The 26310-nt window shown below is 52.9% G+C and overlaps 2 protein-coding genes across 2 annotated transcripts; both read left to right on the top strand.

Annotated features, from left to right (window-relative positions):
* The first annotated feature begins 35 nt into the window (after nt 1-35).
* On the top strand, nt 36-9057 carry Prrg3 (proline rich and Gla domain 3). The gene is made up of 3 exons (XM_010639765.2): nt 36-2512; nt 3118-3278; nt 3639-9057. Exons 1-3 carry the CDS (start codon nt 2506-2508, stop codon nt 4164-4166), a joined length of 696 nt encoding a protein of 231 aa, XP_010638067.1. The 5' UTR covers nt 36-2505; the 3' UTR covers nt 4167-9057.
* An 8037-nt stretch (nt 9058-17094) lies between these two features.
* Fate1 (fetal and adult testis expressed 1) lies at nt 17095-19956 on the top strand. The gene is made up of 5 exons (XM_010639776.3): nt 17095-17353; nt 18291-18418; nt 18847-18944; nt 19261-19339; nt 19649-19956. The coding sequence occupies exons 1-5, from the start codon at nt 17137-17139 to the stop codon at nt 19778-19780; spliced, it is 654 nt and encodes a 217-aa protein (XP_010638078.1). The 5' UTR covers nt 17095-17136; the 3' UTR covers nt 19781-19956.
* The last annotated feature ends 6354 nt before the right edge of the window (nt 19957-26310 follow it).

The raw sequence follows: 26310 nt of genomic DNA on the forward strand, positions 1-26310 counted from the left end.
GGGGGGGGGGGGGGGGGGGGGGGAGAAGAGTGTGGCAGGGCCAGAAGCAGGAGTTGCTGGGCGAAGGACAGGCACTTTCAGGGTTCGCGTGAATGGAAGGGGACGAGGGGCCCCAGAGTTTGAGTTTGAGCATAATTTGGGAGTTGCCATGTCACAGAATTGGTCGATGAGTCATGAGATTTGGAGATCATAGAACCCTTCCCTGGCGATCAGTTAGGAGTGATGGAAGTAAAAAGCGCTGGGGTTCGGTAGAAGTGGTTTGGAGGCCATGTCTGGGGACAGTGTGTGAGGGACTTCGGGAGCTGGGTCCCACAGTGGTATGATTCAGAGGCTTCCGTCCCTGATGGGGTTCAGGGAGGTCTCCGTGGTGGTTCTGTTCCCTGCTCCCTTTCCTCTCCATGCTGTGGGGATTCAGTTGTGCTCCCGTGGGAAGGGGGTTAAAATTCCTCCAGCCTCCAGCAGTTTTCCAGCACCCACCAGGGGCAGGAGGGACATAGACATGCGTGGAGCCCTCCATTCCTCACTGTTGCCATAGTAACTGCCTATTGATGGAGTATTTATAGGGGAAAGAAGCAGGCGCCTAATTTTGGGGAGGGGGAGAGGCCTCATGGCAGGCTGCGGCAGCAGTGATGGTGGCTACTGAATCACTAATGGAGTGGGCGATGCCATGCGCGCTGTTTTGGGGAGACGTTGGCTTCTTTGGAGCTGACAAACGAATCAGTGACTTTCGCAGGTGCCAGGATCACACACATTTGGGGCTATGTGAAACATGGGAGTGCGCGAGCCCCCAAGTCTGCATATTTGGGACAAAAGATGGCCATATGGAAGCTATTATGTAATTGTTTTCCATGTAAAAATATTAAAACCCTGCAGTTCTCTTTGGTAGGCAACGAAGCATTTTCTTTTGTCCCTTATTAGTAAAGCCTTCACTCATTTTTCTCACACCATGACGTGACACAGACTCCATTTTTCTTCAGCCAAAGCACATTGCTGCTGGGCCCTCCGCCTCCACACTCTCACCACCCACCTCATCTGAGATTCACAAGGAAAGGAGAATGCATCAAGGGCTATTCCTCTCACAGTGGAAGCCCATCTTTGGCAGATTCACATTCCCATGTTGAGATTTTTGGTAGGACTGTTGTAGGCTTCAAAAGAGGAATCCCTGGCATGGGAGACCAGATGGATAGGACATTTGCTGTTTAGCCTTTCGTTTTCAGTGGTCTGTCGTGTCCTACCTGTTTGCCAAAAGGATTAGAGGCCATATTACAAATGCACAGTGAGGCTCTGGAAACATAAATAGAAAACTGTGCACCTAGTCGTAGGAGAGAAGCATGTCTGCCCAACAGCTGGGCTTTCAGGGCTCCTGTGCTTGAATGTCCCTGTCAATACTGAACTCTCTGGCAGCCTGGATAAGAAGGGCTGCCTAATGGGTTCTGCAGCTCATGTGTGTCCTGTATCCTGGTAGTCATAAAACACAAGCAGATGGAGTGGTGCGCTGCGCCCAGGCTTGCATCCTGAGCAGAGAGGGTTTTAGTGGAAGAAAGGCTTTGGGACAGTAGCTAGTTAGCACCTCAGGGTGTGTGTGTGTGTGTGTGTGTGTGTGTGTTTGTGTGTGTGTGCACTCGTGCGCGCGTGTGTGACTGGGGAGCTAACCCAGGGCCTCATACATGCTAGGCAGGAATTCTAGTGTGTGCTGCATCCCCAGCCCTGATCACTTAACATACGCATCCGGGAACTCTGCTACAGTGGTCTTTAGTGCAGAGAGGAACAGCTCCTGCTTCTAGAAAAGCCCACAGGGTGGAAATGAACCCATCAGGTCACACGGACTTGTTTATACCTAATGGCTCTGGCTGTGGTACCTAGAGGCTCAGACCCTGAAGAACAGGTGTCCTCTGAAGGTCATTATACGGCCAGTCCCAGATGGCCCAGACATTTGAGTGGTTGCTGTTGTTGCTGCATTACATTTGGTTTTCAAGGACTAGCCTTGCCATTGGAGGGATCTGGAGTTGCCATTGGGACCCATTCACATTGTGCCTCTGTCGCAGCTCATTTGCTTGACCTTGTCTCCTCCCACCTCCACTCTGAATCTCTGACCTTCCTTTTCTCATCTGTCTCTGAGATCTTTTCTGATTCACAGGCGCAGGGATCTGTAGAGGGGAGTGAGGAAGGAGCCTCTGCCTGTAGGAGTTTTCCTTTCTTAAAGAAAAGGTCAACCCTTGGGTTTTCTGGACGCCTGGGTGTTCCCTTAGGGGTAGTAGTGGGAAGCTTGCGGGGCAGTGGGGGACTCTGTGGAGAAGCTTACTGGGAGCCTGAGAGCAGCAGCAGCTCTGAGCGGCTGCAGAGAGGTGCTTCATCTCTGGGGTTGCTGCTTGGGCCTTTTGAGCACGTCCTGGGGCTGCAGCCCAGGATGAAGATGGCGCCATGTAGATTTCTGGTTGTGTTTCAACCACAACTCTGCTTTTCTCCCCGTCCAGGCAAGTGAGACTCTGAAGCTGCGGGAGCATCATGGCAGGTGAGTCTTGCCAGGCAGAGCAGAGTGGGGGAAGGCTTGTGGCAAAGGTGCCCATCCGTCTTTGGAGTCCTTCCTAGGTTTCCTCCCAGGCCCGTGCCTCTGGTCTCTCAGGCCACCTCAGCTGGGCTTTATACCAGACTGTCCCAAGCCAGACCACTGATGCTAGTTGATGTAATGCACAGAGGGCCAGTTCAGGTGGCAGGCTGCTGCCCTCATGGGAGCCGATGACCTTATCTGGTGTTAGTCCCACAGCATCAACCTCAGAGAGGGGCTCTGATAGTCCCCTTTCAAGTGCAGAGGAAACTCGGTATTTATTCACTGATGACTATTGTACTCAATATTCTGACCCTCGTTCCTGTGCAATGTGGTCTTCTCTTAGCCAGCTCCCATTTTCCCTGTATTAGCCAGGGCCCGATCGCTGTGGGGCCCCCGGTGTTCCGTGGTGCCATGGAAAGTCACCTTCTGTCCCTTTTCCACCCCGTCCCTTGGGTTGAAGCCTGGTGTCATGCCGGCTTGTTATACCCAGTTTCCCTGTGTGGCTGGGCTTTGGTCCCTGACTTGGGAGGCTTTGGGCACTCGGGCCTGCCTGGGGGCTCTCTCCTCAGTGTTTCTGGAGGCCAAGAACGCCCATTCCGTTCTGAAACGCTTCCCGCGGGCCAATGAGTTCCTGGAGGAACTACGCCAGGGCACCATCGAGCGTGAGTGCATGGAGGAGATCTGCAGCTACGAGGAGGTCAAGGAGGTGTTTGAGAACAAGGAGAAAACGGCACGTACCCCCCAAGGCTGGGTCTGGAGGGGAGAAGTGGCATTGGGCCCGCCAAGAGCTGGCCGGGTACCCCGTACATGGTGGAAACAAGGAAAGAAAGATACCTAGCCTAGGACCTGCCCTCTGGGACCAGAAGTGAACAAGGTCCAAGTGCCTGCCTTTGGGAGCCTCCTCACTTTGTCCTCGGTGCTTTCCACAGCCTCTCTGAGAGCTCTGCGAGACCGGTGGGGTGGCGGGTGGGACGGTGCAAGCCTCCTGGGTCCCTCTGAAGCAGGAGGTAGTGTCTGCCCTGCAGTGGGCAGCGTCCCATCGCGGCCACTCTCTCTTCTGCACACTTGAGTGGCCCTTCCTCTTTTGCAGATGGAATTCTGGAAGGGGTACCCGAATGCAGTCTACTCTGTCCGAGACCCTTCACAGAGCTCTGATGCCATGTACGTGGTTGTGCCCCTTCTGGGGGTAGCACTGCTGATTGTCATCGCCTTGTTCATTGTCTGGAGGTGCCAGCTGCAGAAAGCAACACGTCACCACCCCTCCTATGCTCAGAACCGGTACCTAGCCAGTCGCGCTGGGCACAGCCTGCCCCGGGTCATGGTGTACCGGGGCACTGTGCACAGCCAGGGGGAGTCCTCTGGACACCGGGAGGCGGGGAGCACCCCGCAGGTGGTGCTGGGGCCCAGCCGGGGGAGCAGAGCCACCGTGCGACTGGAGAGCACCCTGTACCTCCCGGAGCTTTCTCTTAGCAGACTGTCTAGTGCCACCCCCCCACCCTCCTATGAGGAGGTGACTGCTCCCCAGGAAGGGAGCAGTGAGGAGGCCAGTGTCTCATACAGTGACCCGCCCCCGAAGTATGAGGAGATAGTGGCCTCCAGCCCAGGCGCAGACAAGTAGGGAGGCCCGTGTCATGTCCTGGCCTGGAGGGAAGCCTCTTTCAGAGGCTTCCAGTTTTCTTTGGAACTTTGGAAAGACTTTGCCACCACAAAACAGCCTTAGCCTCCTTGTTGCCAAATAATTCCCTAACCGTGGATTTTTAGGAAGCCAGCTGTCAGAGACAGGTAGGGTGGGCGGGGGTATGAAAAGTACATGAGGCAAAGCCCCCCGGGGAAGAGCTATGGACTCCAGATCCCAGCTCTCCTAGAAGCCCCCCACACCCCCTTGTCCTGTCCTCCCATCCGGGACTGGCTTCTCATATGCCAAAGGAATCACCCTGATGTGTTGATTGTGGCCAGAATGTTCCCAGGCTCAGCCATCTGAGCCTTGGGGTGGGGGCCTGACTGTGCCTGGGGCTCTAGGCCACAGAGAAGAGGGAGAGAAGCCAGCTCTGCAGCACCCCTTCTCCTCTGCAATCCTCTGCATTCTGTCCTCCTCTTTCGAGGAAGGGGACAAGGATTGAGCAACAAACAAACCGAGTAATAACAAAGAACAAATGGTGAACATCACAGAACCAAACAGTAGCACTTGGCTGTTTGTGGGTAGGAAACCGGGGGAAACCAGTTGCACAGATCTCTGACAGGCTCCTCCCTCTGCACCCACCCTCCCTCCTGACCAGGCCTTCAGCAACCTGGCTGGACAGGGTGCGTGAAGGGTGTGGGGCAGGGGGCTGGGTGGCAGAGTTCCTTCCTTCATAGTCACCAAGGGGCCCACGTGAACTTTGCCATCCTGTTACTGGTGTGCCCCCCCCGGCCTGTGTACCTGCTGTGCTAGAACCATTACCCACTGGCATGAGCCCACTTGATGCCCCGGCACGCCTTGTCCTGGGGAAAGCAGAAACTCCTGACCCTGCGGGAGCCCATGGCCCTTGAACAGTCGGGGCGCAGGCTAGGACAGGCAGTGAAACTTTTCTGTGTGTACCACACTCTTGAGCCTGGCCTCCTTGGCACTGAGCTCTCTGGCTTTGAACTTTTAGGGTACTTCCCTTGTTGTGCATGGGTGCGTGGAACTTGAGCTTCAGATTAATGATGGTGCCCACACTGGAAGAAGAGCCTAAAGTGTCTCTTTTTTAAAAATCTTTTTGTGGGGGAGCCATGACCGGGGTTGAAAGTCTATCCAGGCTTTGCTCTGCCATGGCTGGGTGCTGGTCTGATTTTAGGAAGGCTGGGGACAGCAGTTGGGCAGGGATGACCTGCCCTGTGACTTATCAATTGGGTAAAAAGACATAGTTGATACCATCTCCCCCTCCCTCATCTCTATCCTCCTGGCCTGGCCTCGCCTTGGTGCCAAATCATTTTCCTCTGTGGTGCTTTAAAAAATGTAGCAACCTTCTGTGGGACCTGGAAGAGTGCATAGCATGGGTCTGTTGGCAGGCATAGCAGTTTAGCACCCACTGAGGCGACAAGCATCCTGTCTAAATGGCTCTCCAAGGCAGTCCTTAGTCTCATTCCTGGAATGGGGCCCTGCCTGAGGCCACAGCTAACTTCTGGAGGCCCCTGGAGACCTGGAGATTGCCCCCAGGCTGTGTTTGTGGTCTGGAGGCTTGTGTCCTACCCCACTTGGATAACTGGATTCTCCCAGGAGGGTTTCTGTCCTTCCCCCTACCTCACAGGCCCACCGAAGGCTGACTGGGTTATTGCTTGTGAAGTGCTTGGAGCCCCGTGGAGCCAGTGAGGTTTGCCCTTGGAAAGATGCTTCTAGAAATGTGCAGGTTCCTAGAGGGCCATTTTGAGCAAGGGCCTCATCTGGGGGCTGTGGAGTCTCCACCTGACCCTGTCTGTGTCCTCCAGCCTTTCTTGAGTTCTGTGATGCCAGAGATGCTGACCAGGTGGCATTCCTCCTTTCCTTTTGTCCTTTTGCCCCGTCCTGGGCCTCTGGCACTGCATTCCTACCCTTCCTTGGGAAGGGATTTTTGGTCCAGAAGGCCTCTGCTTTTGCCATGATGGAGCCTGGGCCCAACCCCATTCGGCCATGTGGGAGGACCTCAGAAAGCCAGAAGCTTGGGGCCAGATCCAGCTCTCCCAGTTTTCTCAAGCAGGTGCCTAAGTGTGACCTGCACCACCTGAGAAAAGGCTTGTCCTTCCCCCTGACCACAGCCAGAGGGAGTGAGCCAGGGACGGCCAACACCTTAGGCATCTGCCCAGGGTGGCCTGAGGCTGGGTGGCTCTAGGAGAGCCCAGAAAGAGGAGTCTGGGGACTGAGGACTGGCTGCAGGGAGAGCTGGCGGCTGCTCCTTGAGTCCTGCAGCCTAGGCTCTGGATCTTCGAGGAGCTCTTCCTGGCAGTGCTGGACAGAGGCCCTAGGGGTAGAGTTTGGAGCTCGCCATGGGGAAAGGACTATACAGTATGCACAGCGCAGAACTCCTCGTGGTGCACACTTGGCTTTTATGAATGCCCTGTACATAGCTTTTGAAACTGTCTTTGTATGAACGTTGATTTGATATGATGCTAACACTTTAGGAGCCATGTTTTCGTTGTTTCTGGACTTGTGTGTGTGCTTGTGTGTATGTGTATACACGTGTGCACGTTGTCTTTTCTCATTGCTTATCTGAAACAATAGCCGGTGTGCGGTTATATTTTATACCAGGAGGGATCCAGTCTGAAGGGAGGAAGGTCCCCTCCCGGGGCTGAGCAGCCTCATGATGAGGCCCTGAGTGAGGAAAGCCCAGATTAGCTTTCAGGACCCCAAAAGTCGCTGCCTTTTGTCCCCTCTCAAAAGGTTTGGGAAGATGAGGCAGCATCACCCCGGGGGACCCCACCTGCCCCTTTGGCATGATGCCCCTCCTCCTCGCTCCTGTTCTGTGGCAGTCAGTAGCTGAGGGAACTCTGACCACTCCTGCACTTTCTCTGTCTGTCTGTCTGTCTGTCTCTCTCTCTCCCTCCCTCCTTCCTTTCTTCCCTTCTCCTTTTTTCCCTTCCTCCTCTTTTCTTTCTCCTTCCTTCCTTCCTTTCCTTCACAGAAAGATGTGAGACTATTGACTTTGGGAATAGTCGGCTAATTATGTAGATATTTTTTCATTCAAAAAGAAGAAAAGGCTTGAAAAAAATTCATTGAAATAGAACTGTCACTTGTTTTCAACCAAAAACTTTCTAAGACTTTTTAAAAACCAGAATCCCAATTCTGTCCCTTTCCCACTGCCCACCACCTCGGGTTTCCCAAATGAAAGCACAAGAGTAAGAGCGGGGTGCCAGGTGCCTGGTGTGTGCACCCCAACACGGCTGCCTCGCGCCCTGGCCGAGGAGTCGCACCCAGGAGGCCAAGGCCTCCACTTCTGTTTGCCAATCCACTGCCATTAGTGTGAATTCCTTAGGGTGCTTAGAAAATGAGACTCTGCCTAATGTGCTGGACATTGTCTTTCGGATACGCAAATATGAGGACTTGGGGACAGGAAAGTGTCTTTTTTAAGTAGTTGGAGCCAGGTGCTTCCCCTCTTCCAGTGGGCAAGCCTCCTGGTCCCCAGGCAGAGTTGGTCTTTGACACGCAGGTGGCATCCCAGGAGAAGAAAAACAGCAACACTGCCTCTAGATTCCTTTGTCAGTGAGAGCAAGGTGAAGGAGAGAGGCTGAGCTGCTGGGCTGCGTGCACCTTGCTAAGGCATGAAACTCCATTTCGGAACTTCGCCAATTCAGAAAAAAGCACATCCTCCCCACTGACGTCTGCTAATACTAATCAGTATAATTAGCTAATTTAAAAAGTGCTGTAATCAGACTGCTTGGAATGACAGTAAAAGCCCATTAATCTGAAACCCACTAATTTAAAACTTGGAAAAAAAAATCACCATTTCAAATACTTCATAGTAGTTTCGATCTGTAGGTCATAAAAATATTGGAAAGATTCTCCACTTGGATCCATTTTCAGGGTCTTCTGTGTAAGAGGAATCCATTTTAAGACAAGTCCCCTTTTCAAAGGAAAAGCTCAAGGTATTAAGGATCCCTTTGCTGTGCCTTCCGCCTTGGGGTTCAGCAGTTCTCATCTGTAAGGCCCCTGGGCAAGGCAACCCCTTGTTCTCCTTTCACCTTGGGGACATTGGATAGCGTAGCCTTTTCCTCCACTCCTGTATTTATCCTATGAATAATATTGCTTGTGAACTTGAATGCAATTTAAACACAAGCACGTGTCTTTCTAAATATTCTGTGAAGCAAATGTTGCACCAGCAGACTGGCTGCTCTCTCGTCATTCGCCCTCAAATATTCAAGCTTTAGGAGTTTTTCCTTTCACAGGCTGTGGGCGGGGAGTCTCTTTCTAGCAAGAATTTCTCTGGCAGAGATATGGAAACAGCGCACCCCCTCCGGCTCAAGGCCACAGCAGTTGTTCCTCTGTGCTGGTTTCCGAGCAGGCTGAACATCCACACAGATACCCAGGGTCGGGACCACTGACCCGCCAGCGTCCTCCGATGCTGCTTGCCCAGGCCTGAACACACCTGCTAGCTCGCTCTGTGATTGTGCATTGTGCCAGTGGAAACCCTTCTATGTGCAACTGAGCTTCTAGAAATGATCACCATGAAATGGATTCATTTTGGCACCACTTTCTCCTGTGCTCGTCTTCATGTGTTAACCCTTGTCAGCTGGGGAGTCTGTCCTCTGAGTAATACGTCAGGGTTTCACTGGAGCCCAGGGCCAGCCAACGAGCCTGCTTCTATCTCTCCCATCTCTCCCTCCCTGTTTACAATTGTTGAGTTTAGCTGTTAACTTTTGTCTCTTTCTGTACCAGAAGATAATGAATAATAATAAAAGAGCAAATGGCATCCATCGCCTTCTGTCCTGGTCTCTCTTGTATCCCCTGAAACCTGGTTTTGTGAAAAATGAAAACAGCCCAAGCCAGTTTAGGAGCAGGAAGTGGAGCTGTCCTGGGCCTTGACATTTGTTGTTTGTCCCCCTGGAGTGTAAGAAGATCTCCTGAGCTGAGGTAAGTGAGATCTTTCAAGATCTGGCTTAGCAACTTCCGTGTCCTGGGCCCCCTATTTACTAGTGGAGGTGCCCCTCACCCTAAAGGATGCCCTGCTTGGCTTCAGAGCTGGAGGAAGGGGAGAGAGAGAAGTGTGGGTGGGACACAATGCTCAGGCTTTGTCCTGCTGGGCTCCCTGAGTTCTGCCAACGTCAAGAGTTGGAAACTATTCAGAAGGCAGTGATGGCCTTGCCTACAGCAAGAAGTGTGAGCTTGGCCCAGAGATGTCCAGCTCTACTTGTGCAGTGACATGGGCCATGGGAGTCTCTGGTCCAAGGTGTGCCAGCCCTCAGTAATGAAAGTTATTGGTGACTCTTCTTCCTCCTCCTCCTCCTCCCCCTTCTCCTTACAGTTCTGGGGATTGAACCCAGAGACTCACAGATGCTAAGAAGCAGTGGGTGAGTAATGAAAGCAAGGCTTCCTTTAGTGGGGAAAGCCTTGACAGTGATAGGACAATGCTGATATTTGGGATATCGTAGAGAATTACATGCGGAAGCTAAATGCCACAGACCTTGTGCTTCATTCTCATCCTAGCTAGGCTGGCTCGGTTGAGTGATGCCATCCTTCTGTGCATGCTAGACCACAAGTGAAGACTACAGGACATAGACGGGGTATTGTTTAGAACTTGGGTTTTGACCTTCAGGCTTTTACCTAAGTGTTTCACACAGTGCCTTGGGATCCCGGCTAGTCCACGCAATGAAGTTAATATATGATGAGGCCTCTGGCTTCCAAGTCTCCCTGGGGGCACTATGGAGAGAATGGGTTTCCCTTTCTTATTGGGCTAAGGCTCCTGAATTGCTTGTAGAAGGTGACAAATCAGGGACAGGAATTTAATGAAATAAGGGTGGGGGAGAGAGGCGTGTCCCCGGGCCCTCCCCAGTCCTGGCTAGAGCAGAGACAGGGAATTGGGAGAGAAGCAGACCCTGTGCTTCAGGGTTATAAGTTGGGGAGGAGGGATCCTGTTTTACCCCTCCCCTGACACCTCATCCGAAGGCTGGGCAATGCAAGGGAAGATGCGTGAGTTGCACTTACTGGGTGCTTAGTGTGTGCCAGTCCCCATGGATGCATGGCTGATATTGCTCTCCTGAAGGACCTTCGACGTGTGTGTTATGATCGGCTCTCTTTTATCGTCCAAAGAAACAGGTTCAAAGCCAAGTGCCATTTCATGAGTGCAGGTCCGCCCCAGTTGCCTCACCACAGTTTACTCGTGGCACTGGGGTCTCATGGGCAGAAAGGTCGCCTTCCTTTTGTTTCTGTACCAACTGTCCACCCCTCCAGCACCCCTGAGTCTCCTCACCTAGTGGCTGTTAATTCAGGAAGAGCAGGAACAGTGTCTAGCTTCTCTTGTCAGTCCTTCCCTGGAACACGGTATGGTGCCTGGCTCATGGAAGAGTGCTATTTATAAATGTGTTGTACTCTCCGATGAGAGCCCGAGCTCCCTGTTAGTTGGTCAAGGCTGCTGTAACAAAATGCCATAGTCTGGTGTTTTAAGCAGGAGCTTAACTTCCTCGGTTCTGGAGGCTGGGAGTCCGAGATCGTTGTGCCTGCAGGTTTGGTTCCTTCTCAGGCCCCTCTCCCTGGCTTGCAGGTGATCGTCTCCTCCCTGTGTCTTCACAGTCTTCCCTCTGTGCCAATCTGTCCCTGTCTCTTCTTTTTTGTAAAGACACCAGTCACACTGGATTGGGGCCACTCTAAAGATGTTTATCTTCAGAGGCAGTCGCATGGTGAGGTACTTGACTTCAACAGACACATTTGGGGGGTGCACAGTTCAGTCCAGAAAAGTCCACACTCAGCAGCAGGGGGTCTTTGCTGTCCCTCCTGACCTGGGGAAAGTGACAAGGGTAGATGTCATGTCTTCTTTGAGTTGCTCCTCCCAGGCTGAGCACACCATTCACCCCATGGGTGGGAGGGCGGACACCATGGCCCGGGGTCAGCTTGTCCCTTGCTGCCTCCGGAAGGTGTGGGACAACTGTCAATGGGCCTCACAGGGTCAGCGGGGCCGGGAGTGAGAAGCGAGCTTCAGAATTGTTCTCCGGGATCCCTCTGTGGAAAGAGATGTGGGAACCCAACACCTGAAGGGTGTACTGCATGCGTGGGCCTCTCAGATCATTTTTATGGCTAAAACACGCTGTTCTCAGGAATCCTAAGACTGGCAGCTGCAGTAACGGTGACTTTCAGCAATCTCTCCGAAGAGCTCAAACTGTGTGATTCACCTGGTGTCACGAGTATTTGTGTGCTGTACGAATAGTCTGGGTAACATTTCACGTCAGGCCGGTTGCACTGAGTCACAAGAGCCCGGCAGGTGGCCGTCGGTGCGGGTTTCCCAGGGCTCTGCTGCTCACAGGGTGCACAGGAGCAAGTGGTGGTGGAACTGTAGAAGTGGGAGTGCAGGAAACAAGCTGCACCAGGGGCGGATGATGAACTTGACGTTATGGGAAGACCAGTAGGGGTGACTGTGGAGTCTTCTAGAGAAAACCTTCCTGAGGGAGTGTCACGGAGGCACAGAGAGTCCAAGTGAGTCATCTAAGGCCACACAGCTCATAAATGAGGATCTATGAGTCAAAGCCAATAACTGGGGATGGGGATGGGGGTGGGCATCAGGGCTGAAGTGGTGATACACCCCCTCTTCCCCAGTGCAAGGTGTGTTGGCAGGGTGTTGAGGCACAGCCTCATCACTGGTCTGGTCTCCCTGGGACTTGCTGTTGACCTAGCCAGGGACCTGGATAATTAACCTCGGTTTGCCACTGGATTAGTAAACTGAGTCACATCTGGCCCTCCCTGCCTACTCTCACAGGCCGCAGCACCCCAGCCCCTCCTCTCCTTCAGTGACTTTCTCCAGCTCAGGGGCAGTTGCTGCTCCTGTCTCAAAGCTGGGCGGTGTCTGAGGCTGCATCCCTGCTGCCCACTGGCCTCTAGGCTCACACACACATCACCTGCTGTTCACTAGGTGTGGACACAATGCTTTCCCATCTGTGGAGTCGCCTTGCGCAGAGGCTGAGGGGTCACAAGAGGTCAGGAAAGAAGCTCCAAGCCTCTTGGACACAGTGGCATGCCATTCAGGCCTCCCTGAGGGACACTGGATGCTGGGCCACCTTTCTACCTCCCTCCTCCTTCCCTCTTATCAGATCTCCTTCCCGTCTTCACAGATTCTGCCCCCCCGTTTCCTATCACCTCCTTTTTCATTTTGCTCTTTACTTATATTTGAGTTTCTCATACAAGAGAAACCATGTGGTATGTAAGCTTGTGTGTCTGATTTAGTTCACTCAGCATGATGCTCTCAAAAGTGTGGCCCTTTTCCTACGAATGACTCAAGTTTATCCTTCTTGATGGCAGAGTAGTACTCCATTGTGTGGAGACACCACATTTTCTCTCTCTGCTCCTCTGTTGATGGACATCCAGGCTGCTTCCATAATTTTGGCCTTGAACTTTTAGGTGCTGCTCTCTGCTGTGCAGGCAGGGCAGAGTTACCCCTCGGTCAGCCAGCTATCAAAAATTGTCCTTTCCCAGCAGGTTCCCCTGCAAGGAGCCCATGGGTGCTCTCCTGAAGGCATCTCTGGCCCTGAGGGCCTAGGACTGGGCATCTCAGCCACTGGGTGGAGCTGTTGCTGTGAAGCTGAGGCTGCGGTTCAGCCCCCTCTCCTGGAGCTGCTGCTCCCCATCATGTCCAGGGTTTCTGCCCAAGGCAGGGAAGGCATCTCTGCCATCCTAGCCTCCGTGGGAGGTAGCAAGATGTCCCTGGAGGCTGCAGGGGTGAGGACAATGCTTGGGCCACATGTCCCTTTTAGGTTTGGAACGCTCCAGTGAGCATCTAGCATACTCCCCAAGAGGCAGGCGCAACCACCACACAAACCTCATCACTGTCCCCACAGTCCCGTGGGCTTTCTTCCTGTCTTCCTGATTCTGTCTGCCAACTGTGGTAGGCGTTCCAGGAGGACAGAGGCTTGGACAATGTCCCCAGCGCCTAGCACCTGGTCAGTTCTGATTCAAGTCAGTCCTACTGAATGAGAGAGAGAAAGTTAGAGATTGAGATGGCCCAGTCCCCATGAAAATAGGAGTAGTCCTAATGGCTGCCCGGGTGGCCCTACCACTCTTATTTCCCTCCCTGTGCTCACAAGGTGGCCTTCCTTCCCTGGGTTAGTCACAGTTCCTGCAGTTTGACCCCACGTCTCTCCGTCTGTACTCCATGCCCAGGGCTGCAGGATCGACCTCCAGACCAACTGCATCAAAATCCCTGGCGTTTTGACTTTTCTTCAAAACAACCTCTTGCTTGGAACTCCTCTAGCAGAAAGTAGCAAGAGCAGACTGCTCTGCAGGAAGAGAGCTGAGGGTTGTTCTTGAAGCCCAGTAGCCCCCACAGCACCTCCCTTACACCATGTGCCCTGACCCCAGCATCTCACTGCTGCAGGCAAGAGAAGAGGGAGTGGGGAGCAGATATTGCCCTGATTCTGGGCCGGGGAGGCGTTGTTGAAGGCTGGTGATGGGCAGGCTGAGGTCAGGCAGAGAGAGCCAGACACAGGCCTGAGTTGGGCTGGACACCTGGGGGCTGGGTGCCCTGTAGGTTTCAGCTGAAACTGGCATGCAGTTAGCCAGCTTTGTTTAGCCCCGGTGGAGGCTGAGTGCTGAAGACCACCTTAGGGAAGAAGCCAATCTGTTTCTTTCAGATTTGCTTGGTTGGAAGGGAGGAAGAGATCTTTCTCACTCCTATCCCTTTGTGTTAATAAAACAGCTCTTATTTTTAATAAAGATCCTGGTCCTCCAGCTGACAGTTCACAGGGAAGAAATACAGAAGATCAATAACCAAATGAAAAATCAGGCATATTCATATAATTCTTCATAATTAAAGTAATGTAAATTAAAGCAACAATGAGATAGATATCACTTTTCACCTGTCATAATGATGCCTTTTACCAAGCTCCATGATACCTTCTGTTAATAGTGCTGAGAAGAAGCGAGCACTTTCTTCCTCAACAATGTTGGTCAGTGCAACTCAGAGTCATTGACACACGTGTCCTGGAAGCTCACAATTCCACTTCTAAGCACCTTCTCTACCAACACTTCTGCATGTGTGTACCAAGAGGTGCTGTGCTGCTTATAGAAGTGCAGAGCTCCAGCACTCCACACGTCCCTGAGCAGCTCCGTAAAGGGTGGGCTGGGTTCAAAGGAAATCTGCTCTATCTGTACTGCTCTGGGGGAGTCGCAAGGCATGCGATGCACTTAAAAACTAAGAGAACATGTTGCTTGTACCTCACATATAGGATTGCATTTGTGTACAATCTCTGGACACACAAACGTACAGGCATGCTGTGAGCCAGAAGTGCTCTGGCCCCCCACCCCCTTCCCAGGGACATCAAGGCCACCTCCTCTGGGAGCCTGCCATGGGAGTATTGGGTCTCAGCAGCCACCATGCACCCTTGGCCATTTGGCCACTCACTTGGACCCAGGCACCATGTAAGACTTGGCAGATCTCTCTATACCTTGGGTTCTCTAACCCTTCAGGCCTCCCAAGATTACCATATCAAATGGGTGAGCCTTTTGAAGCTGTTTCTATTGTGATCTTAGGGCAATTTGAGAAGGAAATTATAATGAAGATGTCATCGTGGAAATGTCCAGACCTTAGAGATCTACTAAGGGACAAATTCAAAGTCAAACAAAAAATTCTGTCATTTCCCAGCCAACCTTGGCACCCAACACTAGAGAGGTGGCCTGCTAAGGAAGTGACATGCCAGGTTTTCTGGGTGGCCAGAAGGAGCCCAGGGGTTGGGTAGAATGTCTTACTCTCTTTGCTTGTCCCTAGGTGGCAGTTTCCTCTGCCAACAGGGGGCAGTGCCTCTTCATTTACCCAGGCTCTGGGTTCCTAGTCCTAGGAAGACTGTGGTCCTAGGAAGTTGGTCTGGGATCAGTAGCTCAAGCCCCTGTGGCCAGCCAGCACCAGTACTACTCTGCTCTACTGACTTCTGAGCTCCTCCCAGTCTACCCACTGGGTTGGAGGGAGACTTAGCTCTATTGTCCATCAGGGAAACTGAGGTCCAAAGAAAAAGGACTTGTTCAAGGTCAAATCTGAGGTCCTGGAGAGGATGGGCAGAACATAGGTCGCAAGATAAAATATAGGCTATCTGGCTACATTTGGATGCTAGCTAATCCAGAGGTAATTTTCAGTATTTCTCAAATGTTGCATGAAGCATAAAATAGATATTAAAAATGATTTGTTTACCTGAAGTTCAAATTTACCTTGGCTTTTATTTTTATTTGCTCAATTTGGCAACTATGGCTGGACAGAAACAGAAGGCTCCAGTTCCCTGGGCTCCTGAGCCCTACTGTGTTCACTTAGTAGCTTCTCTGCTCCTGGGAGGGCCCTCCAAGAAAGCTCAGGTTTCACTGCAGCTGCCCCTGCAGATCTGGAAAGGAAGAGCTTCTTTCAGCCCTCAGGAATGCAGGCAGGGCTGCGTGAGCTCTGTGCTGGGCTGGAGGGCTGGGGGTCAGGCAGGCCCCAGGAGGCCACCTTCTCTCAGCTAGTCCCTCTCCTCCCTTTCTTCTCCTCCCCCCTCCCTCCCTTCCTTCTTTCCCTGCCCCTCTTTTTCTTCCTCCTCCTTCCTCTTCCTCCTCCTTCTTCTCCCACCTGGTCCCCCTCTGTACTTTTTTCCTTTTGCAGATGGCCTCCTTTTCCCTCAGAGGCCCTAGGACTCTTCCCCAGAGCCACCAACTGCCACTAATGTTTAAAGTAAAAAAAATGAAGTACAGTAGGAGACACAGCACCATGAGTCCCCCCTCAAAATATTCGCCCTTAGCCTGGCTTCAAACACACTTATCCCATGGTTCTTGCCACTTTCTGGAGCAGTTCTGGCAGTCCTTTTTCCTGAGTGTCTTTAGTTGCCCTGTCCTATCTGCCTCCATGTCCTGAATTTACCTTTCCTGGTCATTTTGACTTGGGGAAGTGCCAGATTGTATGGTGCCAGATCTGGTGAATAAGGTGGATGAGGATGCTATGATGTTTTTCTGTCTTTCCTTTTGGTTGGATGGCTCTTGACAGCAGCATTCAGCACAGTTTTGATCTCACTTAGGAAAAAGGACTTCCGGAGCTGCTTCAGAAATGGCTTTTCCTGCAATGCACGTGTTACGTATTTAGACACTCACCCTGTATTTCATATGTATCTGGATGTGCATAAGCATGTAGAAAGACATGACTAGGAGGCTGAAGGTGGAGTGCAGACTGGTAGGCCGGAAACTTGGGGGGGCATTGCCAGTGCAGTCCCAAGGTAGAAATTCCCCTTCTTCAGGGAAACTTCGGTCAGGCTTTTAAGGCCTTTCTGGGTGGAGGCCCACCATGTTATTGAGGGGTAGGTGTTTTACTCAGAGTCCACTGGTTGTACACACTAACCGCAGCTACAAAACACTGTCATGGCTGTTTCTAGGCTAGTGTTAGAGGGGTTTACTGGGCACCGGAGCCTGGCCGGGCTGCCACAGGAACCTGACTGAGGGAAGCTGAATGGGAGCTGAGACTTAGGGCAGGGAGCGCAGGGCCCAAGTCCATGGGGCTCCAGTGGCTGTAGCGGGTCCCTCCTGTCTTGCCCTTCCCTACCCTCATGGTTTCTCTGCCAACCTGACGCAGATGAGAACAAGGCCATCTCCTTTGCTGGGGATACTTGGCACTGGGAGAGGCAGGATATGCTTTACAAAGAAACCCTATGATGGGGCAGTGGTAGGCCGGATTAGGGGCTGGAGATGAGCTTTGCAGACATCATGGTGGGCCCAGACCTGACCCTGTGTTGGTCACTGACTCTCAGTTGCTGGACCAGTCCGCCCTCTGCCCAGATGAAACAAAGGAGGGATTGTGAGCCATGGTGGTTCTCACGGGCAAAGGCTTGGCCTTGTATCTCTTTTTCCCTAGAGCAGCAGGGGAGAAGGCAGCTGTCCCAGCCAAGTAGATACAGCAGGAACAGGAGGTGCTGAGTCCAAGGCTGGAGCCCAGAGAGAGTCTGGCTCCACCTCCATGACTGGGCATATGTTGCACTCCTACCCTGGAAGACATTGCGCGAGTCCCTCCTCTGCCTGGCACCTCGTGCATTCTCAGCTGTCCCATCCAACTGAGCAACCAGCAGCGATGGCAGCGGGCCCTTCCAACATTGGGGAGGAGGTAGAAATGTGCATCGAGGAGGAACTGGCACTTGGGAGCCATAGGCAAGGCCAAGGCCATCCGATGATAGCAGGTGAGGATCCCCATAATGTCCCTTGGCTACAGCCAACCAACTGGCCCTCTGTCTACACTTGTGCATGTGTTGGAGAAGGTGCAGACCCTCAATTGTGTGAGTGTGTGCATCTGCATGCATTGTCCTCCTGGTCACTCTTCTGGGCCTTTGAGCATTTGTGTGTTGAGTGGCAGAGGAGCTGGGAGGAAAAGGGACAGAGGATGTGAGCCTTTTGTAGCCTAAGTGGGAGGCAGGTTGGTGTGGTTCCTCTCTCTCCCCACTCATCACAGCTAGCACTGTGTCTATTGCAAGACATTCAGAAGGCTTGGTTTATAAGATCAATCCATCCTCTGTCCCAACCCTCTCGGGCTTTCTCCATCTACATCCATGATCTACAAGATCCTATCAGGGCCACCTCGTCAATATATTTCATGCTGTGATGTACACAGAAATCCCGGCTGCTGTTATGTTTGTTCTCACAACAGCCCTGCTTCTCCCTGTAGCCTTTGTACTTGCTGTTCCCCTGGGTCTCTGTGAGTGAACCTGTGTCTCCTTCATGTCTCCTCATCAGTGTTGGCTCCTCCTTTTCCAGAGGCAGTCTTTTTCTTTCCACCACATCACCCTGATTTTGTCATTCGGGAAGCACTTCTTGTGAGTTTGCACTGAAGGATTATTTTCCATTTTGTTTCCCATTCTCCTTTGTACACAAACATCGTCAGTTCCTTCATGGCTGAGATCTTTCTTGTCTCTTGGCTGTTGCTCATTCTCTCCAGTAATGGAGGCCTGGGTTTGGTCCTCCGTGAATTCTTACTGAACTCCTGAACAGATGAACAAACAGACCAGGGGTCAGCGGTGGTCAAGGGGCCTTGAATGATTCCTAAGAAGTTTGGGGACCTGTCTTGTATCTGGGATGTCTTGTGCCCAGGAAGCTCTGTACAACTTTTGTTTTTCTCTCCAGACACACTGGACCATGGACCTAGGTCGCTGGGTGTTTCCCAGAGACATCAGAAGGTGGAACGAAAGGCTGCTGTCTCCATTTTAGCCCAATCACCTTGGAATAGGATTTCCTCCAGGACCAAGAGAGTGGTACTGTAGGGGTCTTTGGCACATAGTGACTGGGTCGGGCAGAGAAGTACTGGTTGTAGGGGCTGCTGCCTAACCATGAGAGATCAAGTGGGGCCAGAAGTTGGTCAGGAGGAGGGGAAGTCCCTAGGTGCCAAGCAGGCAAATTCTGGCAGGGAACAGAAGCCCTTGTCACTGCTCTTCCCTTGTCACAGGCTGCAAGGGCAGGAGCTACTGAAGGGCATGGCGAGGGTGGGTGGTGGAGGGCAGCTCACTTGTGGGGTTTCCAGGCTTTTCTAGTGGCCTCAAGCTGCCAGCCCTTGATTCCAGACCATCAGGTACCATGTGACTGGGGTACACCGTGGGGTGTGCCATTGGTCCTGGACCTCATGTGGGGAAGCCACTGAGGTGAGGCCAAGCCAGTGGCTTAGAGTGGCCCTTCCTCCCTGCAGGAGCACCAGGAGAAGGTGCCCAGGATGTCCAGAGAGGCAGGCCACGGTGATGCCCATTTCCAGGAGAACCGTTTCAGCTTCCAAGGCCATAATGACCTGTAAGAGTTGGAGCACCTTGGGCCGTGGTTGCTTGGGGCAGATGGGGCAGTAAGCAGTTTGGTTTGGAAGGAGCTGTGGGTCCTCGGAGTATTGGGGTCGCTTTCTCCTGGCCACTTGGGACCTCCAGGGAGTCTGTGGCAGGCGTGGCCAGGCTGGCTTCCTGCTCTGAAGCCCCAGACCCACTTTACCAAGGACAGGAAAGACTGAAGACTGACAGATTCACTGTCTTACCTGGTCTTACCTGCTTGCCCACGTGGCTTTCCTCTGCCAAGGGCCACCAGCAGCTCTGATCCTCTGTCTTCCCTTTTTATGCAGCAAGCTGGGGATAGATCTGCTGGCAGAGCTTGGCCTGGGTGAGTTCAGTGGACTGGAGATGGAAATCCTAAGAAGACAGGTGAGCACATGTGGCATCTGGGGTGGGGTCAGGCTCTCTTCTCTTTCTCCCAGGCTCCACAGCTCTGGCGCCCCACCTTGGTTCACTCTCAATTCTTCTCTGTCAGGCAGTCAAGTCCTAGACCAAAGAGAACCTTCTGTTCTCATCACTGATGTTCACTGCAGCAGCTGGGAGGGTCTGGAGTAACTTTGAGGAGGTCAGGCCTTGGTCCCTCTGGGCCAATGACAGGGACACCCAAGGCTCCATCCATGGGCCTGGGGTCCCCAGGCAGAGCCCTGCTCCCCAGCCCTGTCTCTGGTCCCTCCACAGTTGCTTGTGATCACCGAGCGTGTGCGTGCCCTCGAGGATCAGAATGTCATCTGGCGCTTCAAGGAGGCAGTATTCTTCACCTTGATGATATCGTCTTGCATTGTCAACATATGGCTGTGGATGCACCAGTGAAGAGGGAGAGGACAGCAGTACCCTACTCCTACAGTGACAAGTAACAGCCTTCTGTGGCCCCAGTGGCCCTTTCATCCCATCCCCTGCTTTGGTTTCGGCTTCCTTTCCCCATTTGCTTCCACGCTGTGCACAGGGCTCCTCAGGGCCTCAATAAAAGCTTATTGATAGCAACAAGACCTGCTGGTGCGGCTCATTGTGAGAGGTGCTGTGATCGGGCTGCGCCTATGCCTTTCCCCTCACTCTCCCTAGCCCTGGCACAGGGCTACAGGGCTCCCTCCTGGGTGTCTCACCAGTGATTGCTCCTGAGGACGCAGTTGTTTTTTTTTAAACAGTAGGAAAATTTTATTGAGGGAAAGAAAGTTTCCACCTAAGAGAACAGAAGGGGGATAGGAAAGTGGGTTGCCTGCCCACCCCACTTCTCCAAGATGTTTTATACAGGGCCAGGGATTTAGCTCAGCTGTTCGGTGGCCTGCCTTACAAGCACAAGGACCCAAGTTCAATCCCTGGTACCCCCCCCAAAAAAAAGAAAAAAAAAGATGAAGTGGGTACAAAGGGGGACAAAACTGTGAGGGGGCAAAGGGCTAAGACAGCTCCGGCTACTTCCAGCTGAAGAGGGTCATAGTTGTGATCAGCGGTTAGAGTTACTCTAACCTTTAGAGGGTCTATCTAAAGGCCTAAGAAACCAGTTACAATCTATGAAGCAAAAAGACCAAAGTTAGAACCTATGAAAAAAGAAATACTCTTACCTCCGACCAGTAATCACGGTGGAAGAGCTCCAGAATGATATAGGGGGAAGGAGATTAACTCCAAACCCTGCAAGATATCTGAAACGTGAGTTCGTGTTCTCTAAAATGGAAGAATGAATTCTAGGAACAACGGAGGTTAAGAGCAGGAAAAATTTATTGAGGGAAAGAAAGCTTCTGTCTGAGGGAGGCAGAAGGGGGATTGGAAAGTGGGTTGCCCCAAGGACGCAGTTCTGTAGGCTGTGGCAATGCAGACGTTGCCCAGACTCAGTGAGAGGAATCCAGAACCACCCCACTTGAGCAGGAGGAGGCTGAATTCTAGGAGGGAAGCATGTCCTTGTGGTGTCTAGTGAGACGGGGACTGGGTAGGGGCAGGGTGGTCTCTCCTGAATCCTAGCCTAGGGAGTGGTCTGCTCCTGCAGACTCTCCAGTTGTGAGGTTGTGACTCACTCTAGAGGCAGAGTAGCCCATCCCCTGACCACAGTCCCTTGAAGTGTACCTCAGACAGGGCCAAGCACGGGGTGGGAGTGCCAGGCTTCTGGAGCCCCTTGGAAAAGCTGCTGTCTGGGGTGGTGTATTAGTCACCTGCCCATCCCTGGGACACAATACCTTGTAGTCACAATTTCAAGAAAGCATTTTATTTGGGCTCAAAGTTCCTACTAGGTCAGTCCATGGCTGGCTGGCTCCAAGGTGGAAAGAGCATGGTGGAAAGGTGTGGCAGAGGACAGCTGCTCACCCCATGGCAGCCAGGAAGCAGAGCCACAAGGGAGGAGCTGGGAACAAGAATGCACACTACCGGGTCCCACCCTAGTGACCACTTCCACCCAGGTCCCAAGTCCTAACACCACACTCAGCTCTGAACTCATCCCTGGATGAGGCCCCTGATGAGCACGGCACCCCCATGACCCAATCACCTTCCACACACATGAGACCCGGGGGGGGCACATTTTAGATCTAAACCATCACAGACAGGAACCTGGAACTTTCTCCCTGGCTGTGTGGCTGGGTGTACCCTTCCCTGTCTCCAAAGCCTGTCCGGACCCCTCCATCTGTATCATGGGAGTGTGTCATTAGATGTAAAGTGAACAGAAACATCTGGGCATGGGGGCAGGAGTGGAAAACAGGAAAAGAGAGGGGAGGGAGAGGAGGGAAGGAGGGAAGGAGGGAGAGGGACACAAACAGAGGGAAAAGGAGAGACAAAGGAAGTGACAGAGAGGACACAGTGGGTAAGAAAGAAGAGGCCTGAGGCCAGAGTCTGTTCCCCAGTGTCGGCCCCTCTCTGGTCCTCAGTTGAGGACCTGTACCACTCCAGACACTCGTGCAGGATCCCCATCAGACGTGACCCAAGGGGCAATGCACCTGTGCCCAGTGCCTCGCCTTGCTGAAGCCTTGAAAGGAAGGCTCTGAGTGAACAGACACTTGGGTGCTCAGCGCCAGAGGAAGCCCCTTTGAGCATAGGGAGACTGCAACATTAGATTACAGGAGAGACAGCCAGGAGCAGCGTGGCCCCTGTAAGTGGGCCCTGAAGAAAGGCCCAGGAACCCCACGAGGCCTAGAAACAAGGCTGCGGCTCTTCCTGCAGCCCTGGGGCAGACCAGGGCCCCACAGATAGAGGGGCAATAAGGGTCAGAAGGTTGCCACCAGCAGGGCCAAGTCCGTCCTTTGGGGCCTGGGTGCAGGGTACACCTGCGCAGACATGGACGTGTTTGCAGGAAAAGTCTGGTTGGAAATACGTTGTGAAACAAAGGCCCCCCCCAGGGAGCAATTTAGCTGAGTCACAAACAAACAGACAGGCTCCCCTGGAGGAACATGGAGCTGGGGCTAGGGAGCCTGCCCTGCTGTGTGGTGTGTGGCTGGATTCTGGCTGCCAGGGCTGGGGGTCACTAAGCATCCCAAAAGAAGGCCTCAGGGACTCCTGAGGGGAAACTCTGCCCTCTGGACTTTAGGGCAAGCTTTCTGCAAAAACACCTTCTCCATCAAGGTAAGTCAATCTGACTACCGCTCAGGGTGGCACATATACTACATGCCATGCACGTTGAACTTCATACATACTGAATTATATGTGTCATGCGTGAATGCAGTCTCCTAAAAACAGGCAAACATTGGCTGACATGTCCCCGGGCCCCAGTGTCAAGCCCCTGCCCAAAGATAACTCCTTGCAGACCCCGTGCTGTCACAGGCAGATTCCATGTGCTCACTGGTGCCCCAGGCTCTGTGCAGACATGTCATTTAAGTCTTTGTGCGCAGCCCCTGAGGGAGGGGCAGAGAGTATGAGCCCAGGTCACTTGCTGTTCCACCTGTCGGGCTCCTGGTCTTCACCAGCCTTGGGCAAAAGTTGAAAGTGAGTATTCCAGTGCTTCTGTGTCCACATGGCTTTCTTCCCGCTGGAGAAGGTAGACAGTCCAGAGGGCCTGTGGGGAGTGGCAGGCTCTGGAGTACCTATTCCTGAAATCCTGGCCTCTGGAAAAGCAGTACAAGGTCTACTGCCCCGAGGCCCTCGACTGATCACCGCCCTCTGCCTGGCCCTCTTGGAGTTGTAGGGAATCTTGGAGGGGGAGAATGGATTCCTCCTCAGTCCAGCTCTGCCCCTGCTCCTCTTGGCTTCCAGGCAGGTGGGCTGGCTTGGCCTGCATCAGCACCTCAGGGCAGGTACCTGTGAGCCTGCCCTCTCCGGATACAAAGCCCTGAGCATACTCTAAGCAAGGGAGTGTCCCTGGGGGAGCTGGGCGGGGCCAGCTCCTGGGTCTAGGCTGCCAAGCAGCCTCCACAGCAGGCAGCCAGCATCTGGCTATTGCTTGCTTGCAGACAGCCTGAGTGTGCAGGGCCCCCTGGTAGGACAGCTTCTCCAAGGGGCATGTGGCACCCTGGGCCAGTCTTGAGTTCACCTAAGCTGTGGGCATGAGCCACTGTGGGCCTCTGCCTGCCTCCACTGTGGGCGTCAGGTCGGGTAGGAAAGCTCCCTGACTGTGAGGCTGCCATCTGCATTGCTGCAGGCTCTGGGACCCCACTGGCCCTGGGCTGGAGAAACAGGGGTCTCTTGTGACTTCAGGAGCTCATGATCCTTTGAGGCCGTGTGTCTGACTGGAGACCGTGTGGATGGACCATTCAATGCTTACTGAAGCCATCTAATTGGTGAGAGGAGGAGCTGGTGTAGGGCTGACACCTTTCTGTGTCCACAGGCTGGTGACCCCTGCGGGGGTTGGGGCTGGAGCCTATGGAAGTGTGCAGGCTGCAGGCTGGAGTTGGCCCTGGCCTTTGTGCGTACAGCCCGTCCGGGGGCTGAGGGAAATGGCTGTCCCCTGTCAAAGCAGTGAAATGAAATCTTGGAGGCTTTAGGAGTGCAGTGGCTGTGAGTGCCACATCAGGCTTGTCCCAAGGCACCCGAGCCTTTGTCACCTCTCAGGAAGGTGACAGAGTGGCTGGAGAAGGCTGGGAGCACAAGGGTTGAGAGGCTACCTAGCTAGGCCAGGTTCCTCCACTGCCTGTCCGCCCAGCCTCGGGACATGGGGTGAGCTGCTTGCAGCTCCATGGCTGCCTGCATGGGAGGACCTCCGGGGTAGGGAGCTAGTACGCTCTGAGTGCTTCTCCCAGAAACCCTGCTGGGATCACAGTCTTTGCTTTTGGTCCTTCATAGGGCTTCCTGGCCTCTCACAAAACCCTTGATGGGAGTAGGATTTGGGCAAACCCTTCTGCAGCTAAGCTCTGGGAGCTTCTGGCTGAGGGAAGATTCTGGAGATAGGCAGCAGCCGTGGCACAGCGGTGACTCTCAGGGCCTCTGTGGGCCCAGCACTCTGTTTTGGCTTCCAGTTTGAGTCTGCAGCAGCATGTGTAGGCCTGGTCCACACCCTTCCTCTGTAGACCTCTTGCCAGTGGCAGGATTTGGGGTTCCCCCTTCCCCACAATGGGACCCCCTACAGCTACACCTTAGCACCCCTTGGCAGTGCTTGCCTTCTGCAGAGAGAGGGGACTGAGAGTTTGGACAGGACACACACTGGTGCATCAAGCTGAGTCCCAACTGTACTGGCTTATAAAGAGCAGGAAAACCTTGAGTTCATTGTCAGGAGATGATAAATCTATGGTACAGACAAAGTGGGGAAAAGGGAACATGAAACAAGGCCTGGATTTGGGGAAGAGAAGAGAAGTTGAGAGAATCCATTCCTAAATCCATTCATCTATGCATTTATCCATTTGCTTGCCAAGTATAGGTCAAGTAACTATTACACTGCATTCACCCTGGCGGTGTAGATGGTAGCGACAAGGGAGAAGAGAGCTGGCAGTCTGAATGTAGAGGAACAATGACTCAAAGGCTGTGACAGGGCACAGGCAGGACCTGGGGCAATAGCAGTCAGTATGGATGGGGAAAAGTGCTGGAGAGAGATTTCAGCAGTAGAACCAATGAGATTTGGAGACTAGGTGGAAGGTATCAAGAATAATGCCTAAGTTTCTTTTCTTTTTTGTTTTCCAGTAGTAGTGATTGAACCCAAAGCTTTTTCCCAGAGCTATAACTCCAGTCATTTTGTTTTGAGACAGGGTTTTTCTAAGTTGTTAAATTGCCCAGGCTGAGCTCAGTCTTTGCAACCCTCCTGCCTCAGCCTCCCAGAGCGCCGGGATTACAAGCATGTGCCATCACTCTCTCCTGGCTGAATGCTGAGTTTCTGAGTGAGCACATGCAGGGAATGGTGTTCCTTTCCCAAGATAAGACACTGGGGAGCTAGGAGCTTGGGGCAGGGGCAGAAGGTCATGTCAGTTTGGGCCTTGGCAGTGGCTGCCTCCAGGAGCTGGAGATGGTCTATTGGTACCGGAGGATATGGAGCCCAGGAAGAGCTTCTCAGTGAGGACAAGAGGATTTGGCGGGGGGGACTCAGAATTGAGTATCATTCCCTCCAGCTGTCAACCGTGGAGAAGATCCCTGCACACATGGTGGAAATTCTCTGGATTGACCTGGCATTAAATTGAACTTAAGGTCAGAGCAGGCTTGGTTGTAGAAGAGCCTGGGACATCTGATCACCTAGAAGGTCTCACAAGCTCTCAGGGAGGCCTGTGGCTACCAGTCTCCCTCCCCTTGCTCCAGCCTCAGCAGTGCCCTTTTGTGAACTGTCTTCCAGGTTTCTGAAGCACCTCCCCTAGTTCTCGCCTTTATGTGCTCCTCTCTCCTTTCCTTCCTCTCTTCCTCTTCTTTCCTGCTCCTTCCATTTTTCCTCCACCCTCCTTCCTTCTTGTTTTCCAGCTTCCTTTCCTCCACCCACAAACAGGCAACACTTCCCAGACAAATCCCCAGCACTGGATGTTCAGTGTTCCATAGTGTAGACCCCTACGCCTGCCTGCCGGCAGAGCACAATCGAAAGCAGGAAGCTGTGCCAGGAAGGGTAGCGGAGTCCTGGACACAGCCTTCACCCAGGACCTTGGAAACTTGACAGAAAGCTGAAGATAGAGACAATGAAACTCAGCCAGCTCTCTGGAGAAATTTGAGGGCCCAGATACTTCGAAGGCCAGAGGCTGAGGGCTGGAAGCCCTGGTCAGCTATGAATATCTATCAAAGCAATCATGGTGGTGAGGAATTCATGCGATATGCGACGAGATGAGCTGCAGGTTTCCGAGGGCAGCCAGAGAGAATGTCCAGTTGGAAGCTGCAAAGGAAATCTAAGCTTAGTAGGGAGGTCTTGCTGTCATCCTTACCTTTGTTCCTGGGCGTGCAGTGCCCGCTTTACTTTTGTGACTCAGTGCATAACGTGTCATATTTCACTGGCTGTTTTTAACATTTTCCCATTAATGGGTCTGGGAAATTTC

Source organism: Fukomys damarensis, unplaced genomic scaffold (genome assembly GCF_012274545.1).
Source record: "Fukomys damarensis isolate Sample0158 unplaced genomic scaffold, DMR_v1.0_HiC HiC_scaffold_39, whole genome shotgun sequence".
Taxonomy (NCBI): Eukaryota; Metazoa; Chordata; class Mammalia; order Rodentia; family Bathyergidae; genus Fukomys; species Fukomys damarensis.